The sequence below is a fragment of the Glossina fuscipes genome, unplaced genomic scaffold (genome assembly GCF_014805625.2).
Source record: "Glossina fuscipes isolate IAEA_lab_2018 unplaced genomic scaffold, Yale_Gfus_2 61, whole genome shotgun sequence".
NCBI lineage: Eukaryota > Metazoa > Arthropoda > Insecta > Diptera > Glossinidae > Glossina > Glossina fuscipes.
Genome location: NW_023998433.1, coordinates 6,444,626 through 6,462,358, shown reverse-complemented (window position 1 = coordinate 6,462,358; position 17,733 = coordinate 6,444,626). Strand labels below are relative to the sequence as shown.

Sequence of the window (17,733 nt, the reverse complement as noted above, 5' to 3'; positions counted from 1 at the left end):
CACTTTTGTCATATAAAGGTTTATTTTTCTTTATAAGACTTGTATGAACGGGATACAAAACATATCTATACCTGTTCCTAATTTCATCAAAATATCTTGAAAATTGTGATCTATAGGCTGAACACAAGTATGCGTGGACAGTCACTGGACGGAGCTTAAATTGATTCAGAAAATGATTCTATCTCATTCGGGATAGTTAAAGGTGGGTCTATTTAAAGTCCCTCTTGGTGTTACAAACATCCTTGCGCAATTTGAATATACCGTATACTGTAGTTGGTGTAGGATATAAAAAGGAAAAATTGAGTGGTCTAATTCTTAAGTTTTATTTTCTTTTTTTTAAAGAGTAATCAATGTTTTGATTGAAAAACGTGACGACTACGTACAGTTTAATGTAATAGACTAAGTCTATGTGGGATTTTTATTTAAAAGAAATTTAAAAAAAATTTTTTTTTTTGTTTAAAGTGAAGTGTTAAAAAACTTCCGGGTAATGATATTTTCAACTTTAATTCAAAAAGAAAAATGGAAATCGTGATCTCTTAAGTGGCCACGTCTTTTATGAACCGTGCATATCAAATTAGATGAGCAGAAGAAGAGCAATAAACATTAAACACTACATTTGTTGTCATTTGAACAATTGCTATATTGTAATGTATTTACGTATGACACGTAAATGTACGCATATATTGTCTAAACGTACAAAAGTATTTAAGTGGGTCAGGCCAACTAAATGACATGTTAAATGTTTAGCTGCAGTCTGTTCTTGTTCACCTAGCCCTGACGTGAGCAACTGCTGCTTTTAAGGTAAATTCCAAAACGCAAGACTGCGTTTGTATGCGCACTTGAGTGCCTACGTACATTTATATATTGTGTTGACGACTGCTTGGTTTGAAAAATCTATAAATTATGCATTAAATGAATTTATCATTGCAGGGAAGAGTTGGGCTAACTGCGAATATGCAAGCAGTCAAATAATAGTGTTGTGAACATAAGTTTTCTTAAATGCTTTAAATTTGTTTCTATTCTTTGTTATAATTATTTCATCTTACTTTTTATTTTTTTTTACTTTAATCAATATTTTTGTATTAATTATTGAAACGATGCGGCGGCATTTCTTTAGATATGAGAAAAAACAAAAAGAGCAACAGCAATAATTGTTAAACGGCGTTGTGATATTGGAGGGTAAGGTTGCTAATGTCATTTTACAAGTTGTCAAACACCGTCATTTAACTGACAATCGAGCTTGTAAACTTTAAGCGTAGTTTTGAAATTTAACCATTGACTGACTGACTTTTGGTATTATTATTAACGATGTGTACGTCACGTCAATGAGCCGATGCGTCGTTCCGATGTCTTCCATTGTTACAGACTGTGCGTACATGCACGCGTTCGTTTGTATGGCTTTATTCATTTACAGAAGAGGATCCTGTTTTGCACTTTACAATCTTGAGCTTGGACAAGTGAAATTTATGGAATTCGGTTTGATAAACCAACCGATATTAAATTCGCTTAGATTTTCATTCTTACAAAAAAAAAAAAACGATTGAGTTAAGCTGTTTATTAAGCTTGCTATCTATGTTTTGTTTTTTATATTTTTCTTTGCTTTTCAATTTTTTTCATTTACGAGTGAATTTTGACTTTTTCGTATATTGAATGAATGCTTTCTGTTGCGTTTTCAAACGGCGGCACTGATATTCTGCAAATGAGATATAGTTTAGTGTATTGCTTACGTTATTTGATATCTTTAATTGGGCTCATAACAAATACCAATAACAACAATATCGACACCACTTTGAACCGCCAAAACAAGCCATTTGTCAGTGACTTAAAGTTTGTTGATATAAGAACATACAGTTAGTCAAACACAGTCACATTTAATGAAGAGAGTCGATCGGTCAGTTGGCTAGCTAAACAGTTTGGCAGTTAGTTAAAACCAGAACTTAGTAAGTCACTATCACATATACATCGATATACGTATTCGCATTCACTTGCCTCACTCGCACAATCACCTGCATATTTATATGTATCTACCTTGCTGACCGACTACCTTTTTATATATATGTATTATATTTCTATACAGATGAACAATATTCGGACTTGGACAGGTGGAAAGGCATAATTGTAATTGACTTTGTGGCTCCATAAAAATGACTGATGAGGGTTATATTTTGTTTCGTGTTTTTTTTTTTTTTTTTGCTTTTTTCGTCTTAAATGTGGCACGTTCGTTATGATAGTATGAATGAAAATGTTTGCGCAAATATATATAAATATATATATATATATATATATATATACATATGGGTACGTTCGAATACATGCACTCTTTTGTGGCACCTCCAACAGATGGTTTTTCAATATCGCATATTATTCATATTATGTATTAAGTTATTAAAATATTTTCTTGCGTTCATCTGTACGTTTATCTGTCTTGTTGTTTCGTATTTTGTGTGCTTGTTAAAATATCAATGAACAATTCACACATTTTCATTATGTTTCTGATGTTTGCAGACGATCAGAGATAAATGCGAGCATATATAAATACCTCGTTATAATGTTTATGCGTGCATATAAAAGCCCAGTAAAGCTTGAGATTTAAATGCATAAACTTTATACTGTATGGTGTTAATATTTAGTTAATTTCTTTAATAAAATTAAACATTGTCCACTTTAAAGGGTTATAAACTTTATGAATACGAAATATTGTAAAATATATACTGTTTAATTAGTGTATGTGGTACGAATGTGCATTTCTTCATTTGATTTTAAGGGCGATTTTAAGGGAAGGTAAATGCTTGAATTTAAAATAATTGTATGAAATTTAAGGCTTAATTATTAATTTTATGATGTGTTCACATACAGTACAGGGATCCTGCAAAGAAAGAAGAAAGAAAATAAAAAGGTTTATATTAATACTTCTCATAGCATATGAATAAATTAATCGTAAATATTATAACATACACCAACAAAAAAAAAAAAATTAAAGAAATTTATATCTGCCCATTATATCATATGCGCATATAACATGCAAAAATCTGTAGATGTTTGTAATCATTTATATTTTTCTCCATGTAAGCGTATACATTTCTCCCAGCTCCACGCTCCGTCCCTTTAGCATGTCCACATTAGTTTTTTTGCAAAATAATTATCTCGTCCTATTTGACGAAAATCTTTGTTTCCGAATGAATTTAATTTAACAAAAATTTGGTACATGGGCCTAGACCCGTTGACTAAACAGGGTTCTATCGTAATATGAAAATATTTTCAATTATTATAAAATTTGGATTCGAATACGTTTTTGTTTCAATGTGAGCAAAGGCGGCACCCAACATGCTGTCAGCTTTTTTAGGCTTCAACAAATGCGTTTTGTGGATACGCCTTTACTATCTAATTCGACGATCATCCAGCATCATTTAGTAAATATTAGACATGTTTTCTTTAGAGGTTACGGCTTTTGCCATCTCTAACATTAATCGTCACTTGAGCTGATCGAAACACGTTTGATTTACGCAATAAATGACGCTGCAAATTCGTGGTATATACAACTCGTCTTCAATTTGTTTGGGCGTATTGCCTTTCAGACCCATTATTTCATTTTTTCTATATTCACAAACACGGTTCTATCGAATAACTCAAACAATTATTTAAAAAAACTGCGCATGCTAAATGTCTGAAATTATCCAATTTGAATACACGAATCGGCTGCCATTTTCAATATTCAGGCCGGAGACTTTACATACAACCTACGTGTTGCTTGAGTGGTTTAGCGATATTGCGATTGTAAGATAGAGTGAAAATGTATTCGCGATATATCGATCATATATCGTATAAGTTTCACATTGTACTCTTGCACTGTTTGGCAACGCTTTATACTTAATTATATAAACTAAAACCTATAGTTAATCATGTGTAAATATCTGTGAATCCCATTGGTCCGAATCAGCTGAAATTTTGGAATTTGTCGTAAAAATTGAACTTAGAGCTGTAAATGCAAAGACTGTTGCGTTTTAATGCTTGTGGAAGCTCCCCAATTTGGTGACAGTAAGGGTAACACAATAATATTTTAAAAGGAGCATTTTTTTAGATGAATTTTAGGGACCGTGGTTTCAATAGCTGGGTGAACGAAGACTGAGAAATGTGTTTGAATATATACCTGTTTTTGCATTAACCACAAATCCATACATCTCAAAAAATAAGGAGAAGTAGTTCGTTCTCTTTGTAGATTACAATTGGAAAAGTTTTTCATTATCTATTCGATTTTAATAAGACACAGGCACAGATTAATTTTCAATAATTATTTCACAGTATTAATCAATATTGTACAGTGCTAGTTGGTTACTTTTTCTAAAATACTCAAAAAGTTGGTGGATGCAATATTTAGAGTTCGCAATTATCGCCTTGAGCGTACCTTGACCAAGGTAGAAAGGAAGGGATTAAAAACATAATAGAACAAGTAGGAAACTTATAGCCGGTCGTGACCGAATTTTTTATACCGATTGTCGCTATCCCAAAAAGACAAAAGAAGCACATGAACGGGAGAATATTTACTGCAGATACTGCACATTCAGGCAAACGGATAGACGAACAGTTTTAGGAGAGTTTCATGTTTGAAACTGAATAACACTTTATATACTTTATGCGCTTTTTGAAGTCTGTTTCTGCGCAAAAGTATTTAAAACAAAATTAAATTTTGATACACTACAATATTGGGTAGGCGTGGTCATTTCTTTTATTTTTTTCGATTTTTCTACTGCTACCAGAACATCGCCCATAAAATATATGTTCAACTTTTTGTACATTTATCTGCTATAGTATGTGAGTAATGAGCAAAAAACAATTTTTTTTGCTCTTTGCAAAACATAGTTTACGTGCAAGAATTTCCAGTATTTCTGGTAAAGTTGATGTCGATAGCGCCACTTTTGTGGTCAGGAGAATGTTTACAGCAGACATTACACAGAGGGACATGCTTAGATCTGTGCACAATTTGACGCTGATCAAGAACGTATGTACTTTGCGGGGTGTTTAAAGTTTCCTTCTGGGCTTTGAAAACTTTTTGACAAAATGGATATACCCCTCATCCTTCGGCGATCAGTATAAAATATATGATCAAAGTCAATTGCTTTTAATAAAAATATACGTAATGTATGGATTCATACTTCTATATAAAACAAATATTTGACAATGTATGCCGTCGTTTGTGGAAATTATAGGAATTGCTTGACGATTTTCGCGCTTACTTCTTTCCATTATTTTCTTACACTGAAATTTCTTTTAAACGAATTCATTATCCATTAATTGAGGATATATGTTTGCACCGGCTATTATCTGTATATGAACGGTATTTGAAGGAAATGTAAATATTTGTACGCCATTGTGTTCGTGTTTTCGCAAAATACATTTACTATCAATTTAAAATTAATACGTGAAAACGAGAGTTCATTTTCACCACCTGGATCATGAAAACGTATTGTAAAACTCCTAAGAACACAATGAAACGAATCCTTTCCAGTGAATTATTTAAGTTGAATGTTTCGGATAATGATTTCTCTTGTTTTCAGAAGAAACTCATCAGTAATCGACAAAATACTCAAAAAGTTCGGGTACCTTGAAAAAAAAACATAGTACCGAAAAACACAAGGCACTTGGTAGCAATTTGTGAAATGAATGTTAAATGAAAACCTGCGGGTGGTTTGTTGCGATGCACTTGCCACCAGCGCGTTGCCAAACATGGTCAATGCAAAAGATAGCACAACTAAATATTCCCTCAATGGTATATATATAATTTTTTTTGCTGTTGTTTGTTTTTTTTTACCCCATCCTGAATGGAATTGATTGGGATGCCAGCCACAAACAAAAGCTGTGGTATATTCATATGCATGGGAGTATTGCGCAGCATATAGTACGTTTCGATTACTGATTTAATTGCTTGACTAATTGAGAGATTTTCGTTTTTGTCTTCGCCGCACAATACCCGAACGTAATACAAGTATTGAAACTGTTCACAAAAATAGTGATGATCTCCCGAAGCGTATGCCACGTATATGGAAACGAGAGTGACAGGCGTAATGACTTGATTTTCATGGTGTATTCTAAATAACTACAACCGCAAGCATACATATTCACGTCAACTCATAAAAAGCAAAAAAATACACACAAATGCGCACGTACATGCGCAAACTCAAGGGCTTGCATAGAATCACGGAAAACGAATAAATGTGCGGCAAATGATTTTAATGCCACGATTAAGCCAAATTGAAGGCAAGTGCATTGTTTCGCTTGACGCCAATAATGTTGCTCGATTGGCGGCTTGTTGGCGACAATGAGAGTATCATGACAATCAAAAACGAATACTTTTGGACTGTATATACATGTGTAAGCAGCGATTGCAAAGGAGTAGGAGGCGGTGAACTGAATAGGCAACAGTTTAGTTTTATATAATCAATACGGAATTAATTAACTGCAAGGAGGCGCAACCTCACAAGTTGTCGAGACATTATTTCATTGTCATTGTTGTACATAAAATCAGAGTTTGACTCCGGTTTATTTATTTATTTTTTATTTTCAGGGAGTTGATGTCTTGTTAGACACGACGAGGACACACAGAAGCGTATGCGAGGATGTTTGTTAGCAATCTAGTGTAGCTTGAATCTTGGTTAGTTTGAAAATTTTTCCCAAAATAAGGAATATAAAAAAAGGTAGGAAAAAATAAAAAATGGTAAAAAGCTGATAAAGAATAATGAAACTATTTAAGAAATCCATTGAGTTATGTGCAACTGCACAGTGCTTTCATTATGAGAAACTTTAAATAAAAAATTTTTATTAAAAGAATTCTATATAATAATGACTTTGAAGAAAACATAAGCCATTGCTGGAATGTTAAGAAACTTTTAATTTGATTTTTAATAAAATTTATGGAATGATTTTGTACATCCATTGAGTGTGGTAGTGAAACACGGTGATCGTGTATTGTCAATTACAAGATCCTATGCATGTATTCTTGAATAGACAACGGGTCATAAGATCTCATTGTAATAAAGCATGCAATCATCAATGGAACATTGCAAATGATCATGTAACACGGTCATTGTTGACTGTCTTTTTTTGCATACAGTGGCGCCATATACTACTGATGACAAGGCTTATGCAAATGCCCGTTTTTTGTTCTTGTCCCAAATAATCGTCTGCATGCACAACACTAAAACGGTGCACTGTTACTTTGTCAAGTCATTTGTAACACGTATTTTTGTGCCCTTTGATTCATCGATATCATTTTAGCTGTAGTTGTTTCGTTGACTCTTAAAATATATTTGTATTAAGTTCAAAGTTGTCGGCGTCTTGATAGACGGATCAAGTCAGTTTTCATGTTAAAGTTTCAAATGGTTCTTGCAAATGTTAGAACAAACTAATATTTACGTGTGAGCTATAAATCGCAAGTTATACTTTACTGTTTATTGTGGATGTGCTTGCATACGGATTTCGCACTTTTTCTGTGATACAAATAATAGCTTTCTATATTTATCTTTCTGCCTGAAGACATAGACATAATTTAGAGTCTCTAATACAAAGAAAGGAGAGGACGGACGGGCAAACAAACATGGCTAAGTTAATTCACAATTCAATTTACGATATTGGATCTTTGTTGCTTACCATAGACCAGGAACTAAGTACATATGCGAAGTTTTAACTTTCAAGCGTAATTATTTGTCTTAGAATCCTATGATGATTTTTCTTGGATAATTTCCGTTAAATGTCTCCATATACTAGTAATAGAAGAATAAATTAATTTTCCTTTCCCGAATGTTGAAAGGGGAAATTTTTTTTCAAACGTTTACAACTAGTTTGCACGCTTTGCTGATTCATGTGAAATCGGGCCAAAAGACTGACATTTAGAAGTGCAAGGTTTAAAACAAAAAAGTGAATATATTACACTTTGGATTTAATTTTGGAAACGGCCGGATTTGTGTATATGAATGCAGTAATTAAAGTTATATATATTCATGTATACGGGTATAAATTTTACAATTCATATAGAAATTTCAATTTCTCTGTTGATGTTCCGACTCTGAAGTTCAAAGTTTATCCAGGATTATTGAAGCTTCTTTTTTTTCTTTCCACTTTAAGTATTAAGGTAATTGTCGTTATCTTTAAAAGAGGCATTATCGTCATATGGTACGTGTACATAGTTTTTTCCGATACGTACTTATGAGGTGTTACTTATATGTGTTCGGGCAAGGTCGACTATTACATCGCTAAGTCACTTCGTAAAATCGCTTCAGCCCAAACAAGTGAAGTAGTCCGATCAAATTCACATAAAACACATATGTATGGTGTCGTTAAGATATACGGATAGACATGCTAAATTATGGGTGGTATATCTAAAGTCCGCCTGGGTATTGTATACATCCGAATAGATGGTGTAGGGCATACAAACAAGGAAAACAAATAAGTGTTGAGTGTTAAAGTCTTCCATGTAGGTCGAATGCCTTTTCTCATCTTTGCTACTAACTAACTTTCTACAGCCTATATTCTCATAAGAACATTAAACATAATTCGAAAGTCTTAAACGCTTTAGATTTAAATCTTGGTTTTTTTTAATCGCTTATGGTGTTGTAGATCAGTTATCATTTTTAAATTTTCCATATTATGTTTACTTTTTGTATATGTATATATAGATGTCAAAAAATGAAGTTTGACGGTAATTTATTTTTTAATACCGCCTATATCCGGCAAAAATAAGAATGTAATTCGAATGTGTGGCGGGAGCCTCTAAACTTGGTTTGGAGGCCCTTGACCAATATCCAGAGTAAATTTTTTTTTTAGAAATAAGAGATGTTAATCTACTAACTAAGTTCTGTAACGGGACTACACGGCTTACTTAGCGTTCTTATGCTGTTGCCACCGCACAACACACTGCCGAAACACATTGTTCTGTAACCGTAGTACCCGCCTTTGGAACAACCTACCAGCAATGGTCTTTGCCATTGATTATGATTGCCTTCATTTTCAAGACGTTCAGCAAGACGTTGGCAAGTACTACTCCCTTCTTTAACTTTCTCTTCTTATAACCTTTCTTGATTACCATTGTGCTCGCAGGTATAGTAGGCACCTCTGAGTGGTTGGTTATCGAAAAAAAAAAGGTTGTATGATCATATCGATTTTTTTCAACAGTTTGTTTTATTGTCTTTTAGCTATCGCGAGACGCAGTAAGGACTTAAAATTCTGTTGATGCATATATAGAGCTTACGAAGTTTTTCATATTTTTTTACGTTAAATGTAGACTGATACACTGTATTTGTTGCTGATGACGAAGATAAAAGTGAAATAAAGAATTTTTAGCTACAAATTTCGGTGAGAATATAGTTTAACAAAATTATATCGATTCACAATATAATTTTCAATAATGTCTTTTAATCAAATACATCGCTCATTAATATCAGCCATAATATTAACATAACAAAAAAAAAATACAAGAAAGATTTAGCAGCGAGAAGTGAAAATGGCGATCACTATACAGATAATGAATGAACCAACATCACCAAATGGAAATTTTGTAGTACTATTTTTTGTTTTGTTTTGCGTAAATTGCACATTTTAATGTTGCCTACGTTTTCGTTTTATGGCAGGCTTCCTCTAGAAGGATAGTTTAGAAGGAGACTCGAGATTACATGCATTAATACCCTTATCACGTTTAGGTAATTTTTTGTTCATATAAAATGCTGGGCTTGCTATACACTCAATGATTAAGCTAAAAGCTACTAAACTAATTTAAAATCGATTGAAAATTTGCTACACTTGATGAAGTTTTAATCGTTACAAGTGCGTTTTAGTGCGGTTGTGATGTCAGGATCTTCAAATATTCGGATTTCATCTTCTAACACAAAGTTCGTTTTTTTTCTTCTTTTCCATTCATCTCGCGCCTCTATGACGGCTGTCAAACGTATGGTTCTGAGTGTAATATATGGACGAGTGTCTAGCAGCCATTTCGAAAAACTTATGTAATCTTTTACGAACTGATTTTATGTATAAGGTTGCTGTTGGTGTTGTTGTCATATACATGTGCACACATATAAGAAACTTGCTGTCAATATGCATGTCTATAGACATGTCGAACATTTTTATATGGTCATCAACATCGTCGTCATGATCATCATTTTAAATAAGAACAATAACCATCAACAGCACACGGGTATAGTAATCGTTTTTCTTTTTGTTTTGTTGGTCGTTGTCACGTACTGTAGTTGGACATTGTCCGGAAGTTAATAGATTTCACTGCGTTTTCAAAATAAATATTAAATATTGTTGCTTGTTTGGCTGCTTCTTCGTTTGGTATGTATGTCCACATTTTCATCAAATTTCAAAATTACTTTTATGAGGAATTTAATTTGTGAACCACATCATACAAGCAATAATATCGCAATTTAGCTTCTTGCAGCACATAATCCAACAGCCATCCCGCCTCGAATGCGCTCTGAGCTGTAGAATTATCCTCGCTCTTCATTTAAAACCGATTGTTATGTTTATTGAAAACATGAGAAATCATCCAGTAATTTGGTTTAAATGAAGAGCTCTTATCTCTTTTATCCCTGTAGCAGTGGAATTATCCGTAGTTGTGGTAGCTGCTTGTGCCGGTACTGTATTAAGTGTATAATGAAATTTCAAAAGTGGTTCTTTTATCGTAAATACTTTTTTTTTAATTTTTGCTTTTCTTTTGTTTTACTTTTCTTTTTTTTACTAGAAAAATAGAAGTACTGATATGAATGTTTGTTGAGAAAGAGCTCGACTTCTCATTTTTATACCCACCGCTATAAGAGGGAAGTATACTTATTCTGTTTTTTTTTCATTATGTACGTAACACCTGAAGGGAAGCTTTAGAAAGCCTATAAAGTATATATATTCTTGATCAGCGTGAAATTCTGAATTAATTAGGCTATGTCTGTCTGTCCGTTGGTCTGTGCTTCACAGTCTGCTGTAGAAATCTCTCGGGCTTATATGACGATGTTTAAGAAAAAAAAAGAATAAGAAAAAATTTCCCCTGAAGATATAAGACTTAGACTATTCAGCGGAATAAAAAGAAATTATGTTGTGAATGATTACAAGGCGCAATAGTAATATGTAATAAATCTTGATTCAAATGATTACAACCTTAAAGCCGTTAACATTTAGAGCATAGCAAATGCAAATACATGCGATTATCAAGAAAAATATAAAAAGTTGTACTAAGTGCTAAGGTGACTAAATGTACTCGTTCAGATTGGTGTACCGCTAATGTTAGATATTGCAGATCTTAAATGTAAGAAATGTAAGTGTTAGTTTAGTTACGGTCTGGCAGTTGATTTATGAGAGCGCTTTCGACGTTGATTGTATAGATGGTTTCGAGAAATATATTAAATATATCCCCACTTAGAATATTTTCAAATTCGAATCGAAAGATAGACTGACCAACGAAGCGGTAAATGGTGTGGGGTAGATCGTCTGAAAAACCTATGTTAATTAAAAATAACATATCTGCGTGTCACAAATGGAAGCAGCAATCTATTGTACGAACATTCTCTGGCAGTAGGGCCAAAAAACATACAAAGGATTATTAACGTTTTGAATACACATTATTATTACTTAGTATATAGAAATCGCTAATTATTTTGTTAATCGAAGCCGTTTTAAGTATGATTGTTAGTATTTCAAAGGTAATCAATGCCGCAATTCAGTATGTATTTGCCGAGTTTTCTAGTCATTTAATTGCAGCCAAACAGGTTTGTCTTTCTGGAGGTATAAGAAGAAGTACAAGCCCCAGAGCCGTTTTTATTGCATCTGAACGGTGCGACCTCATACTTTTCATACCAACATTTAGGACACTAAATTGTCACGCATGTTGCTTAAGCCTGTGTGCATAAATTAGCACAAGAATAGTTATGGTGGTATAAAACTAGACTGTTATTGTAGACCTTGAGTCTGGCTTACATTAAAAGTTATGGAAAGGGAAGGAAATAGGAACCTACATAAACGAATCGACAATTCTAAAGAGCGAGGAAATCGGTTCGATAAAAAAAAAAAACAGAAAATTTTTATCAATAAAACGACTGAGGTTCTGATCTCCATAATCTCTAACGCCAATCATTTAAAGAATCTACTAATCATACAAAAACAGGAGTAAACTATATCTGGTATATGCAAGCATTCTGATATATAGACATATACATGGTACATGCTTATGTATATTGCTGATTTGCACATATTTTCACCTAATATATGAAAGGCATGATTATCAAAATAGAAATTGTAAGTAGAGTCAATAGGTCGACCTAAGCTAAGTCAAGGAAAGCTTTTGAAGCCTTAAAAATTTTTAAAAGTGCGTGTTTGTTAATTTTCTAAAATAGATTTTGACTGTTATCTTTTTAAATACGCTTTTCCTAAAAGTTTTAACATATGTATACACATGTACTGACGTGTAGATGGATGCCCGGGTTATCTTTAAATATACGCTTAACATTTTACTCATTTGCAATGTTTATGAGTTTATGAGGAAAATTAAAATTTCTTCTTTTTTATTCTCTAAACCAGGTTTATGACAAACTTTTTATGACGCTCCAAGTCCCAAGATGGCTTAAAGATCATAAATAGTGAACTGCTGTAAGTATCTCTAGCATGCGTAAATGATCGGCCGTTAGTGCGCAGATAGCCACAGAACAGTATCACTGGTGGCGCTTAAAAATTAAGCCGAAAACAAACAAAAGCCAATTGTTGGCGTAATCTGATGTCCAATTCAAATTTCTTGATATTGATCGTGCTGCAGTGGCATGTGCTTGGGCTCACGGAGGCTGTTTTGCTATTTGCGATCGGGACAGGCGGTCACGAAATACTCTTAATGCTGATGCTTATGCTGCTGCTACATTTGCTGTTGCAGGACGGATTAGTGAGGTCGTAAAGTGTATGCAAGTTAACAAATACAAACAAATGAACATTTTTAAATGATTAATTTAAGCACTTTTATGATGCCTTTCGTGGCTGCGTTGATTTATTATCGTCATCATTGCCTTTATCGCGTACATTGGTTATCTTTGGCTAAAATTTTCACAAGCACTGGCCGGCAAAATAAGAAAAAAAAATGTGTATGTATATATAAAAAAAGACCAAGTGACGTAGATAATGAAATGTTACATAAACTGACAGCTAAACGCTTAACCGCAGGCTTCTCACCACACAATCATAAACGTACGATGACGATGTTGATGGTTCGTTATTGCGCCAGCCATGCCAAGTTGTTGAGATTTTATGTAAACAATTCCTTGTGTAAGTTGGCCTCAAGATAAAGTCAAGAATCAAGCATTTTTTGCTTTTCAAAAATGATTTTATTAATGAAATTGTCTCAGGTCGGGCTGATGCTAAGCCATCCAATTTGAACTAAGCTTAAATCACTTTATAATAAAGAAAGAGAGCGTGTAGAATGCAATGTTCTGGGTGGTTTATGATGTGTCCTCTATAAAGATAATGGTCTTATTGGTTATCGCTGGTAAACTAAAAAAAGCAAACTTTTCTTACTGTATATTCACTATTGTTATTCTAGGCGATATAGATGGGAACTTAACAGTGAAACAGCAACTGCCACAACTTCAACCTTAACTAACTATTGATGCAGTTTAGTACGACAACATCATATTAAATGATATAACAATCAGCCATTAAAGGTCAAACATATATACACATATTCCCGCACAAAAATACACGCGCACAAAATTATACATTAAGGCAAAAATACCACAAGAGCACAAGGACCAGAATGAAGCAAAAACAACTAGCCGGTATAGTGCAATAGCCGTTTCATGCATGCGTTGATGCATGTATATATAGTATTCTCTATATGTGGATTTATATGTTGAAGTAATGTACATACAGCGATAAGGAATTTTGTCATGACCAAAAAATATCAAATAATTGCCAATTTGTTAAATTATGCATTATTGGCGGCATTCTGTTTGCCTTCCGTATATGCGCGGGCGTATGTTTATTTCTAGGTTTATTTCTTTCTTTTATTTTATATATATATATGTATTTGTATATGTATATATACGTATATGAATATGTATATATGTATATAAGCTTTGGATTTTATTAATCGTGTTTCTCTCTCTATTTTCATGCTTGTTGGTTCACTGAAATTGACAAAACCGAGACAGACTACTTCTCACAGAGCAACCAATACTTTTTGGACGACTTTTTTCCACGGTTGTTATTGCAATGTTTTTGTTCGTTTGTTTTTTTTTCGCAGTTTTTATTTACAATGGTTAGTTTTTCCTTTTTTTTGTTTTATTTTCCCTTCTTTCTTTAACTTCATTTCAATTAAATCACGACTAAAATTAAGGGAAATAATTACTTTTTTCATTTTTTGTTTTATATTTTTAAGAGACTCCGTACAATTGAAACGTTTCCATTGAATATCACGATTCTTTGGTTTCATTTGCCTTGTGCAAAGTCTGCCCCACTAACAAGAGACAGACAAGAAACAAAAACAAAAAAAAAATTTTTTTTAAACGTGATATTTACTTCTTTGGCTATTTTTAGGACAAATGTGTCGGTTAATAAAAACAAGCGAAAGATTTCGATGTGAGAGGTTTATAAAAATTTAAATACGCTGAAGACATTTCTTTTTACTGCTTTCTGACAAATTGCTCGGCCGTTACCGAAGACCTACTTGTGCCTGTGATTGGATCTTATTTAATTCCGTTTATTTATTGCTGATTAGAAAGTAGATGGAAATTGTTTTAAGATATTTGTAAAATTCTTTTGGATCTATTTCCTCAATATAAAGAAAGTTAAAAATTTGAAGTTTAAATGTTCTTTACCCTGAGGTGAGGATGATAAAAACGATCGATAACAGTCGATTTTTTTTAAATCTAAACTTTCGCTAAATGTGTTTTATATTGTGGGAGACTGGGTGTTTGATATGTTCATTTTAAATTTTAAGCTGAGGTACTAAATTGAAAACGTATATTCGGTGTAACATTGTAGCTAAAATTTATAATTTTAGGGAACCACGATCGGCGGTATCGTCATAATTTTTTTCCTCTACGTTAACACGCAGAATATTAACTTGGCTTTTTTATGACCACTGCCGAAGGATAGCCACATACTCGTTTTATCACAACATTTGCAATAGCCAAAAGAAGGGTTCAGAGACTCTGTAAAGTATATGTACTTGTGATCAGTGCGAAATTCTGAATCTATTAGGCTAAGTCTGTCCGTTTTGTGTGATGTGTGATGTGTGTTGTTGACACTCTTCTGACTGCAAAAATGAAGACATCGCTTTCAAATTTGATAGAAACAATGGAAGTTTTTGCTACCAGGTTCGCATTGAAAATTGGCCAAAAGTGAAGCGTATGCTGAACGCAACTTAATTTTTCTAAGAAATAATTTTTGAAGGTTTTGGTCATTACTTAGAAATTAGGAAAGATAGAAGGCTGAAATTTTCTGCATTTACCTTAGTGAAAACTTTACTATTTACGTGCAAAAATGGAAAACATCCGCACAAAATGCTCGCACAAAGTTACAAATGACTAAATTTTCTTCTTTCCACTTTTTTCAAGTTTTGTACTTATTAATCATAAGGTAAACATGATAGCATGTGTGAAAGTATTTTGCACATTCCTCAAATGAAAACATGTTATCTGCCCAAAAATGCATTAGAATAAATATGATGGACACCATGACACGGTTAATTTTTTCTTAACAAAACCATCGACATTGGCATCAGACGATGACTCAACAGTTATCGAGTCGATATCGAGCAGCTCATTAATACGCTATCCTTATAATAATAACTCAAGGTTTAGTTTTTTGTGTTTTTTGCGTGATTACCGCAAAGAACGGCATCCGATTAGTATAAAATATCTAAAGAAAAGCCGAGCATATGTTAATTTTTCTTTTCTTTCAAAGACCGCGTATAGGAAGCCGCTTTAAGTCAGTATATAAAAGTCAATTTACTTCGCGTCTATAATAGCAGCGATTCATTAATATTTCTCTATAAGTCCATGTTTACTTGAGGAATTATGTACGTGAAAAACTTAACTTTGTAGACTCTACTCTCATCTAATTTTTAGAGAATGACGTGTTAAGGGCGAAAGTGTTAGCAAATCCGTCTCAGACTACCGAAGAACTGTCAAACATTCTTGACCGACGTTGGTTTGACCATCCAAGAACATTTTCAGCAGATTGGTGAAGTTAGCAACGCACGTGTTTGGGTCCCAGATGACTTGTCCGAAGATAACAAAGCTGACCGATCCACCATATGCAACTTATTGCTTCAGCGCCATAATGCAAAAGCGTTTTTTGATAGCTTGATCACTGCAAATGAAAAATGGATCCTCTTTGATGGTATAAAACGCAAAAGGTAGTGGCTCTCTCCGAATGAACCGCTACTGGGTACAGGTAAGCTTGGCTTACACCCTAAAAAGGCACTTTTGTCTGTTAGGTGAAGATTCGAGGGGTCATTCAGTTTGAAGTGGTGAAATCTGGACAAACTGTGAATGGAGACGTGGAGGATTGTTTCACCCACCATACCCGCACGATATTAAGCAGTCGAGTCTTAATTTATTCCGATCGCTACAACATTGTCTAAGTGGCGTAAAATTCGAATGTTGTTTAAATTGCCAAATCTAGATATTTTACTCAAAAATCAGTTAATTTTTATTAATTAAAAATAAAAACTTGGAAAAATTTTATCTACTTGAATTTAATGTAGATAAACGACATCATTTTCCGGTCCCGTTATTATTTTTTAATAGTATTTTATATGTAATACATATATATATATATATATATGCATGAAAGCTTGAATATTCAAAGTTGCCAATTTGCGGCAAATAGAAGTTGATAAACGTTTAACTGTTCAATTTAGCAAATAAAACAACAAAAGTTAATTCCGTAGGCAAGTTTTTGTGTTTTTAAGTTAATATATTTATGAGCTATATGCATTGGAAGATCTTCTTCAGAAGGTATCGGTAATTTAAAAAACGTGATATTTTCGTAGTTATGCAATAATGTAAGCACATGTTCAACATACGTGGTTGAGTGAATGCTTTTCATCTTCTTGGAATTTTTTTAAAAGTGGAAGTTTTCAAAAATTTTTTAAATATATTGTCATATATTAGATGATTGAATTAATTTGGCCATTTTTTCACTTGAAAGATGCATTTATTAAGAAATACCAGTACAATGTTGTTGCAACTGTTGATTTATTGACTGCTAAGCTGTTCGAAAGTTCCCTGAGAGTTTGGGCTGGGTTTTCACCCAATAAGTGTTGCAATTCCCTATCTTCAAGCTATTTTGGTTTCACAAGCCGTTCTTTGTCATTGACATCAAAATCATCACTTTTACATCCTTGAAGCTAAAGCCCACAATTGCGATATGACGGAGTAACATTACCATAAGTTTTTAAAAATGTTTAATGGGCTTCGGTTGCAGATTTCGGAAGTCTACAAGTAGTGGCTGCTATAGACTGAATGCGCCAATAGTACTAAATTGAAAGCCTTATTTAAGTTAGAGAAAGGCCAAAATTAACTAATTTAATAGTTATGGACACTGGTATTTCCCAGTTCATTATCATTTTTACATGTAAAATTCGCTGGACAAAATTAATGGAACCACCTAAAACAAGTACTTTACCATGTGCGGATAACTATCATATTGTAACATAAACCGTGTTTTATAAATTTACGTTTTTATTCCACTCCTTCTGTAATTAAGTTT

At 33.3% G+C, this 17,733-nt stretch overlaps 1 protein-coding gene across 3 annotated transcripts in view; it reads right to left on the bottom strand.

Moving 5' to 3' along the window:
* The window catches only part of LOC119638010 (ankyrin repeat domain-containing protein SOWAHC), a 127,889-nt gene that overhangs the window by 36,087 nt on the left and 74,069 nt on the right, over positions 1 to 17,733 (bottom strand). For all 3 annotated transcript variants that reach the window (XM_038034521.1, XM_038034525.1, XM_038034524.1), the window contains exon 4: positions 2,855 to 2,866. In XM_038034521.1, the coding sequence (XP_037890449.1) occupies positions 2,855 to 2,866 (12 nt within the window). The remainder of the gene's footprint in view (positions 1 to 2,854; positions 2,867 to 17,733) is intronic.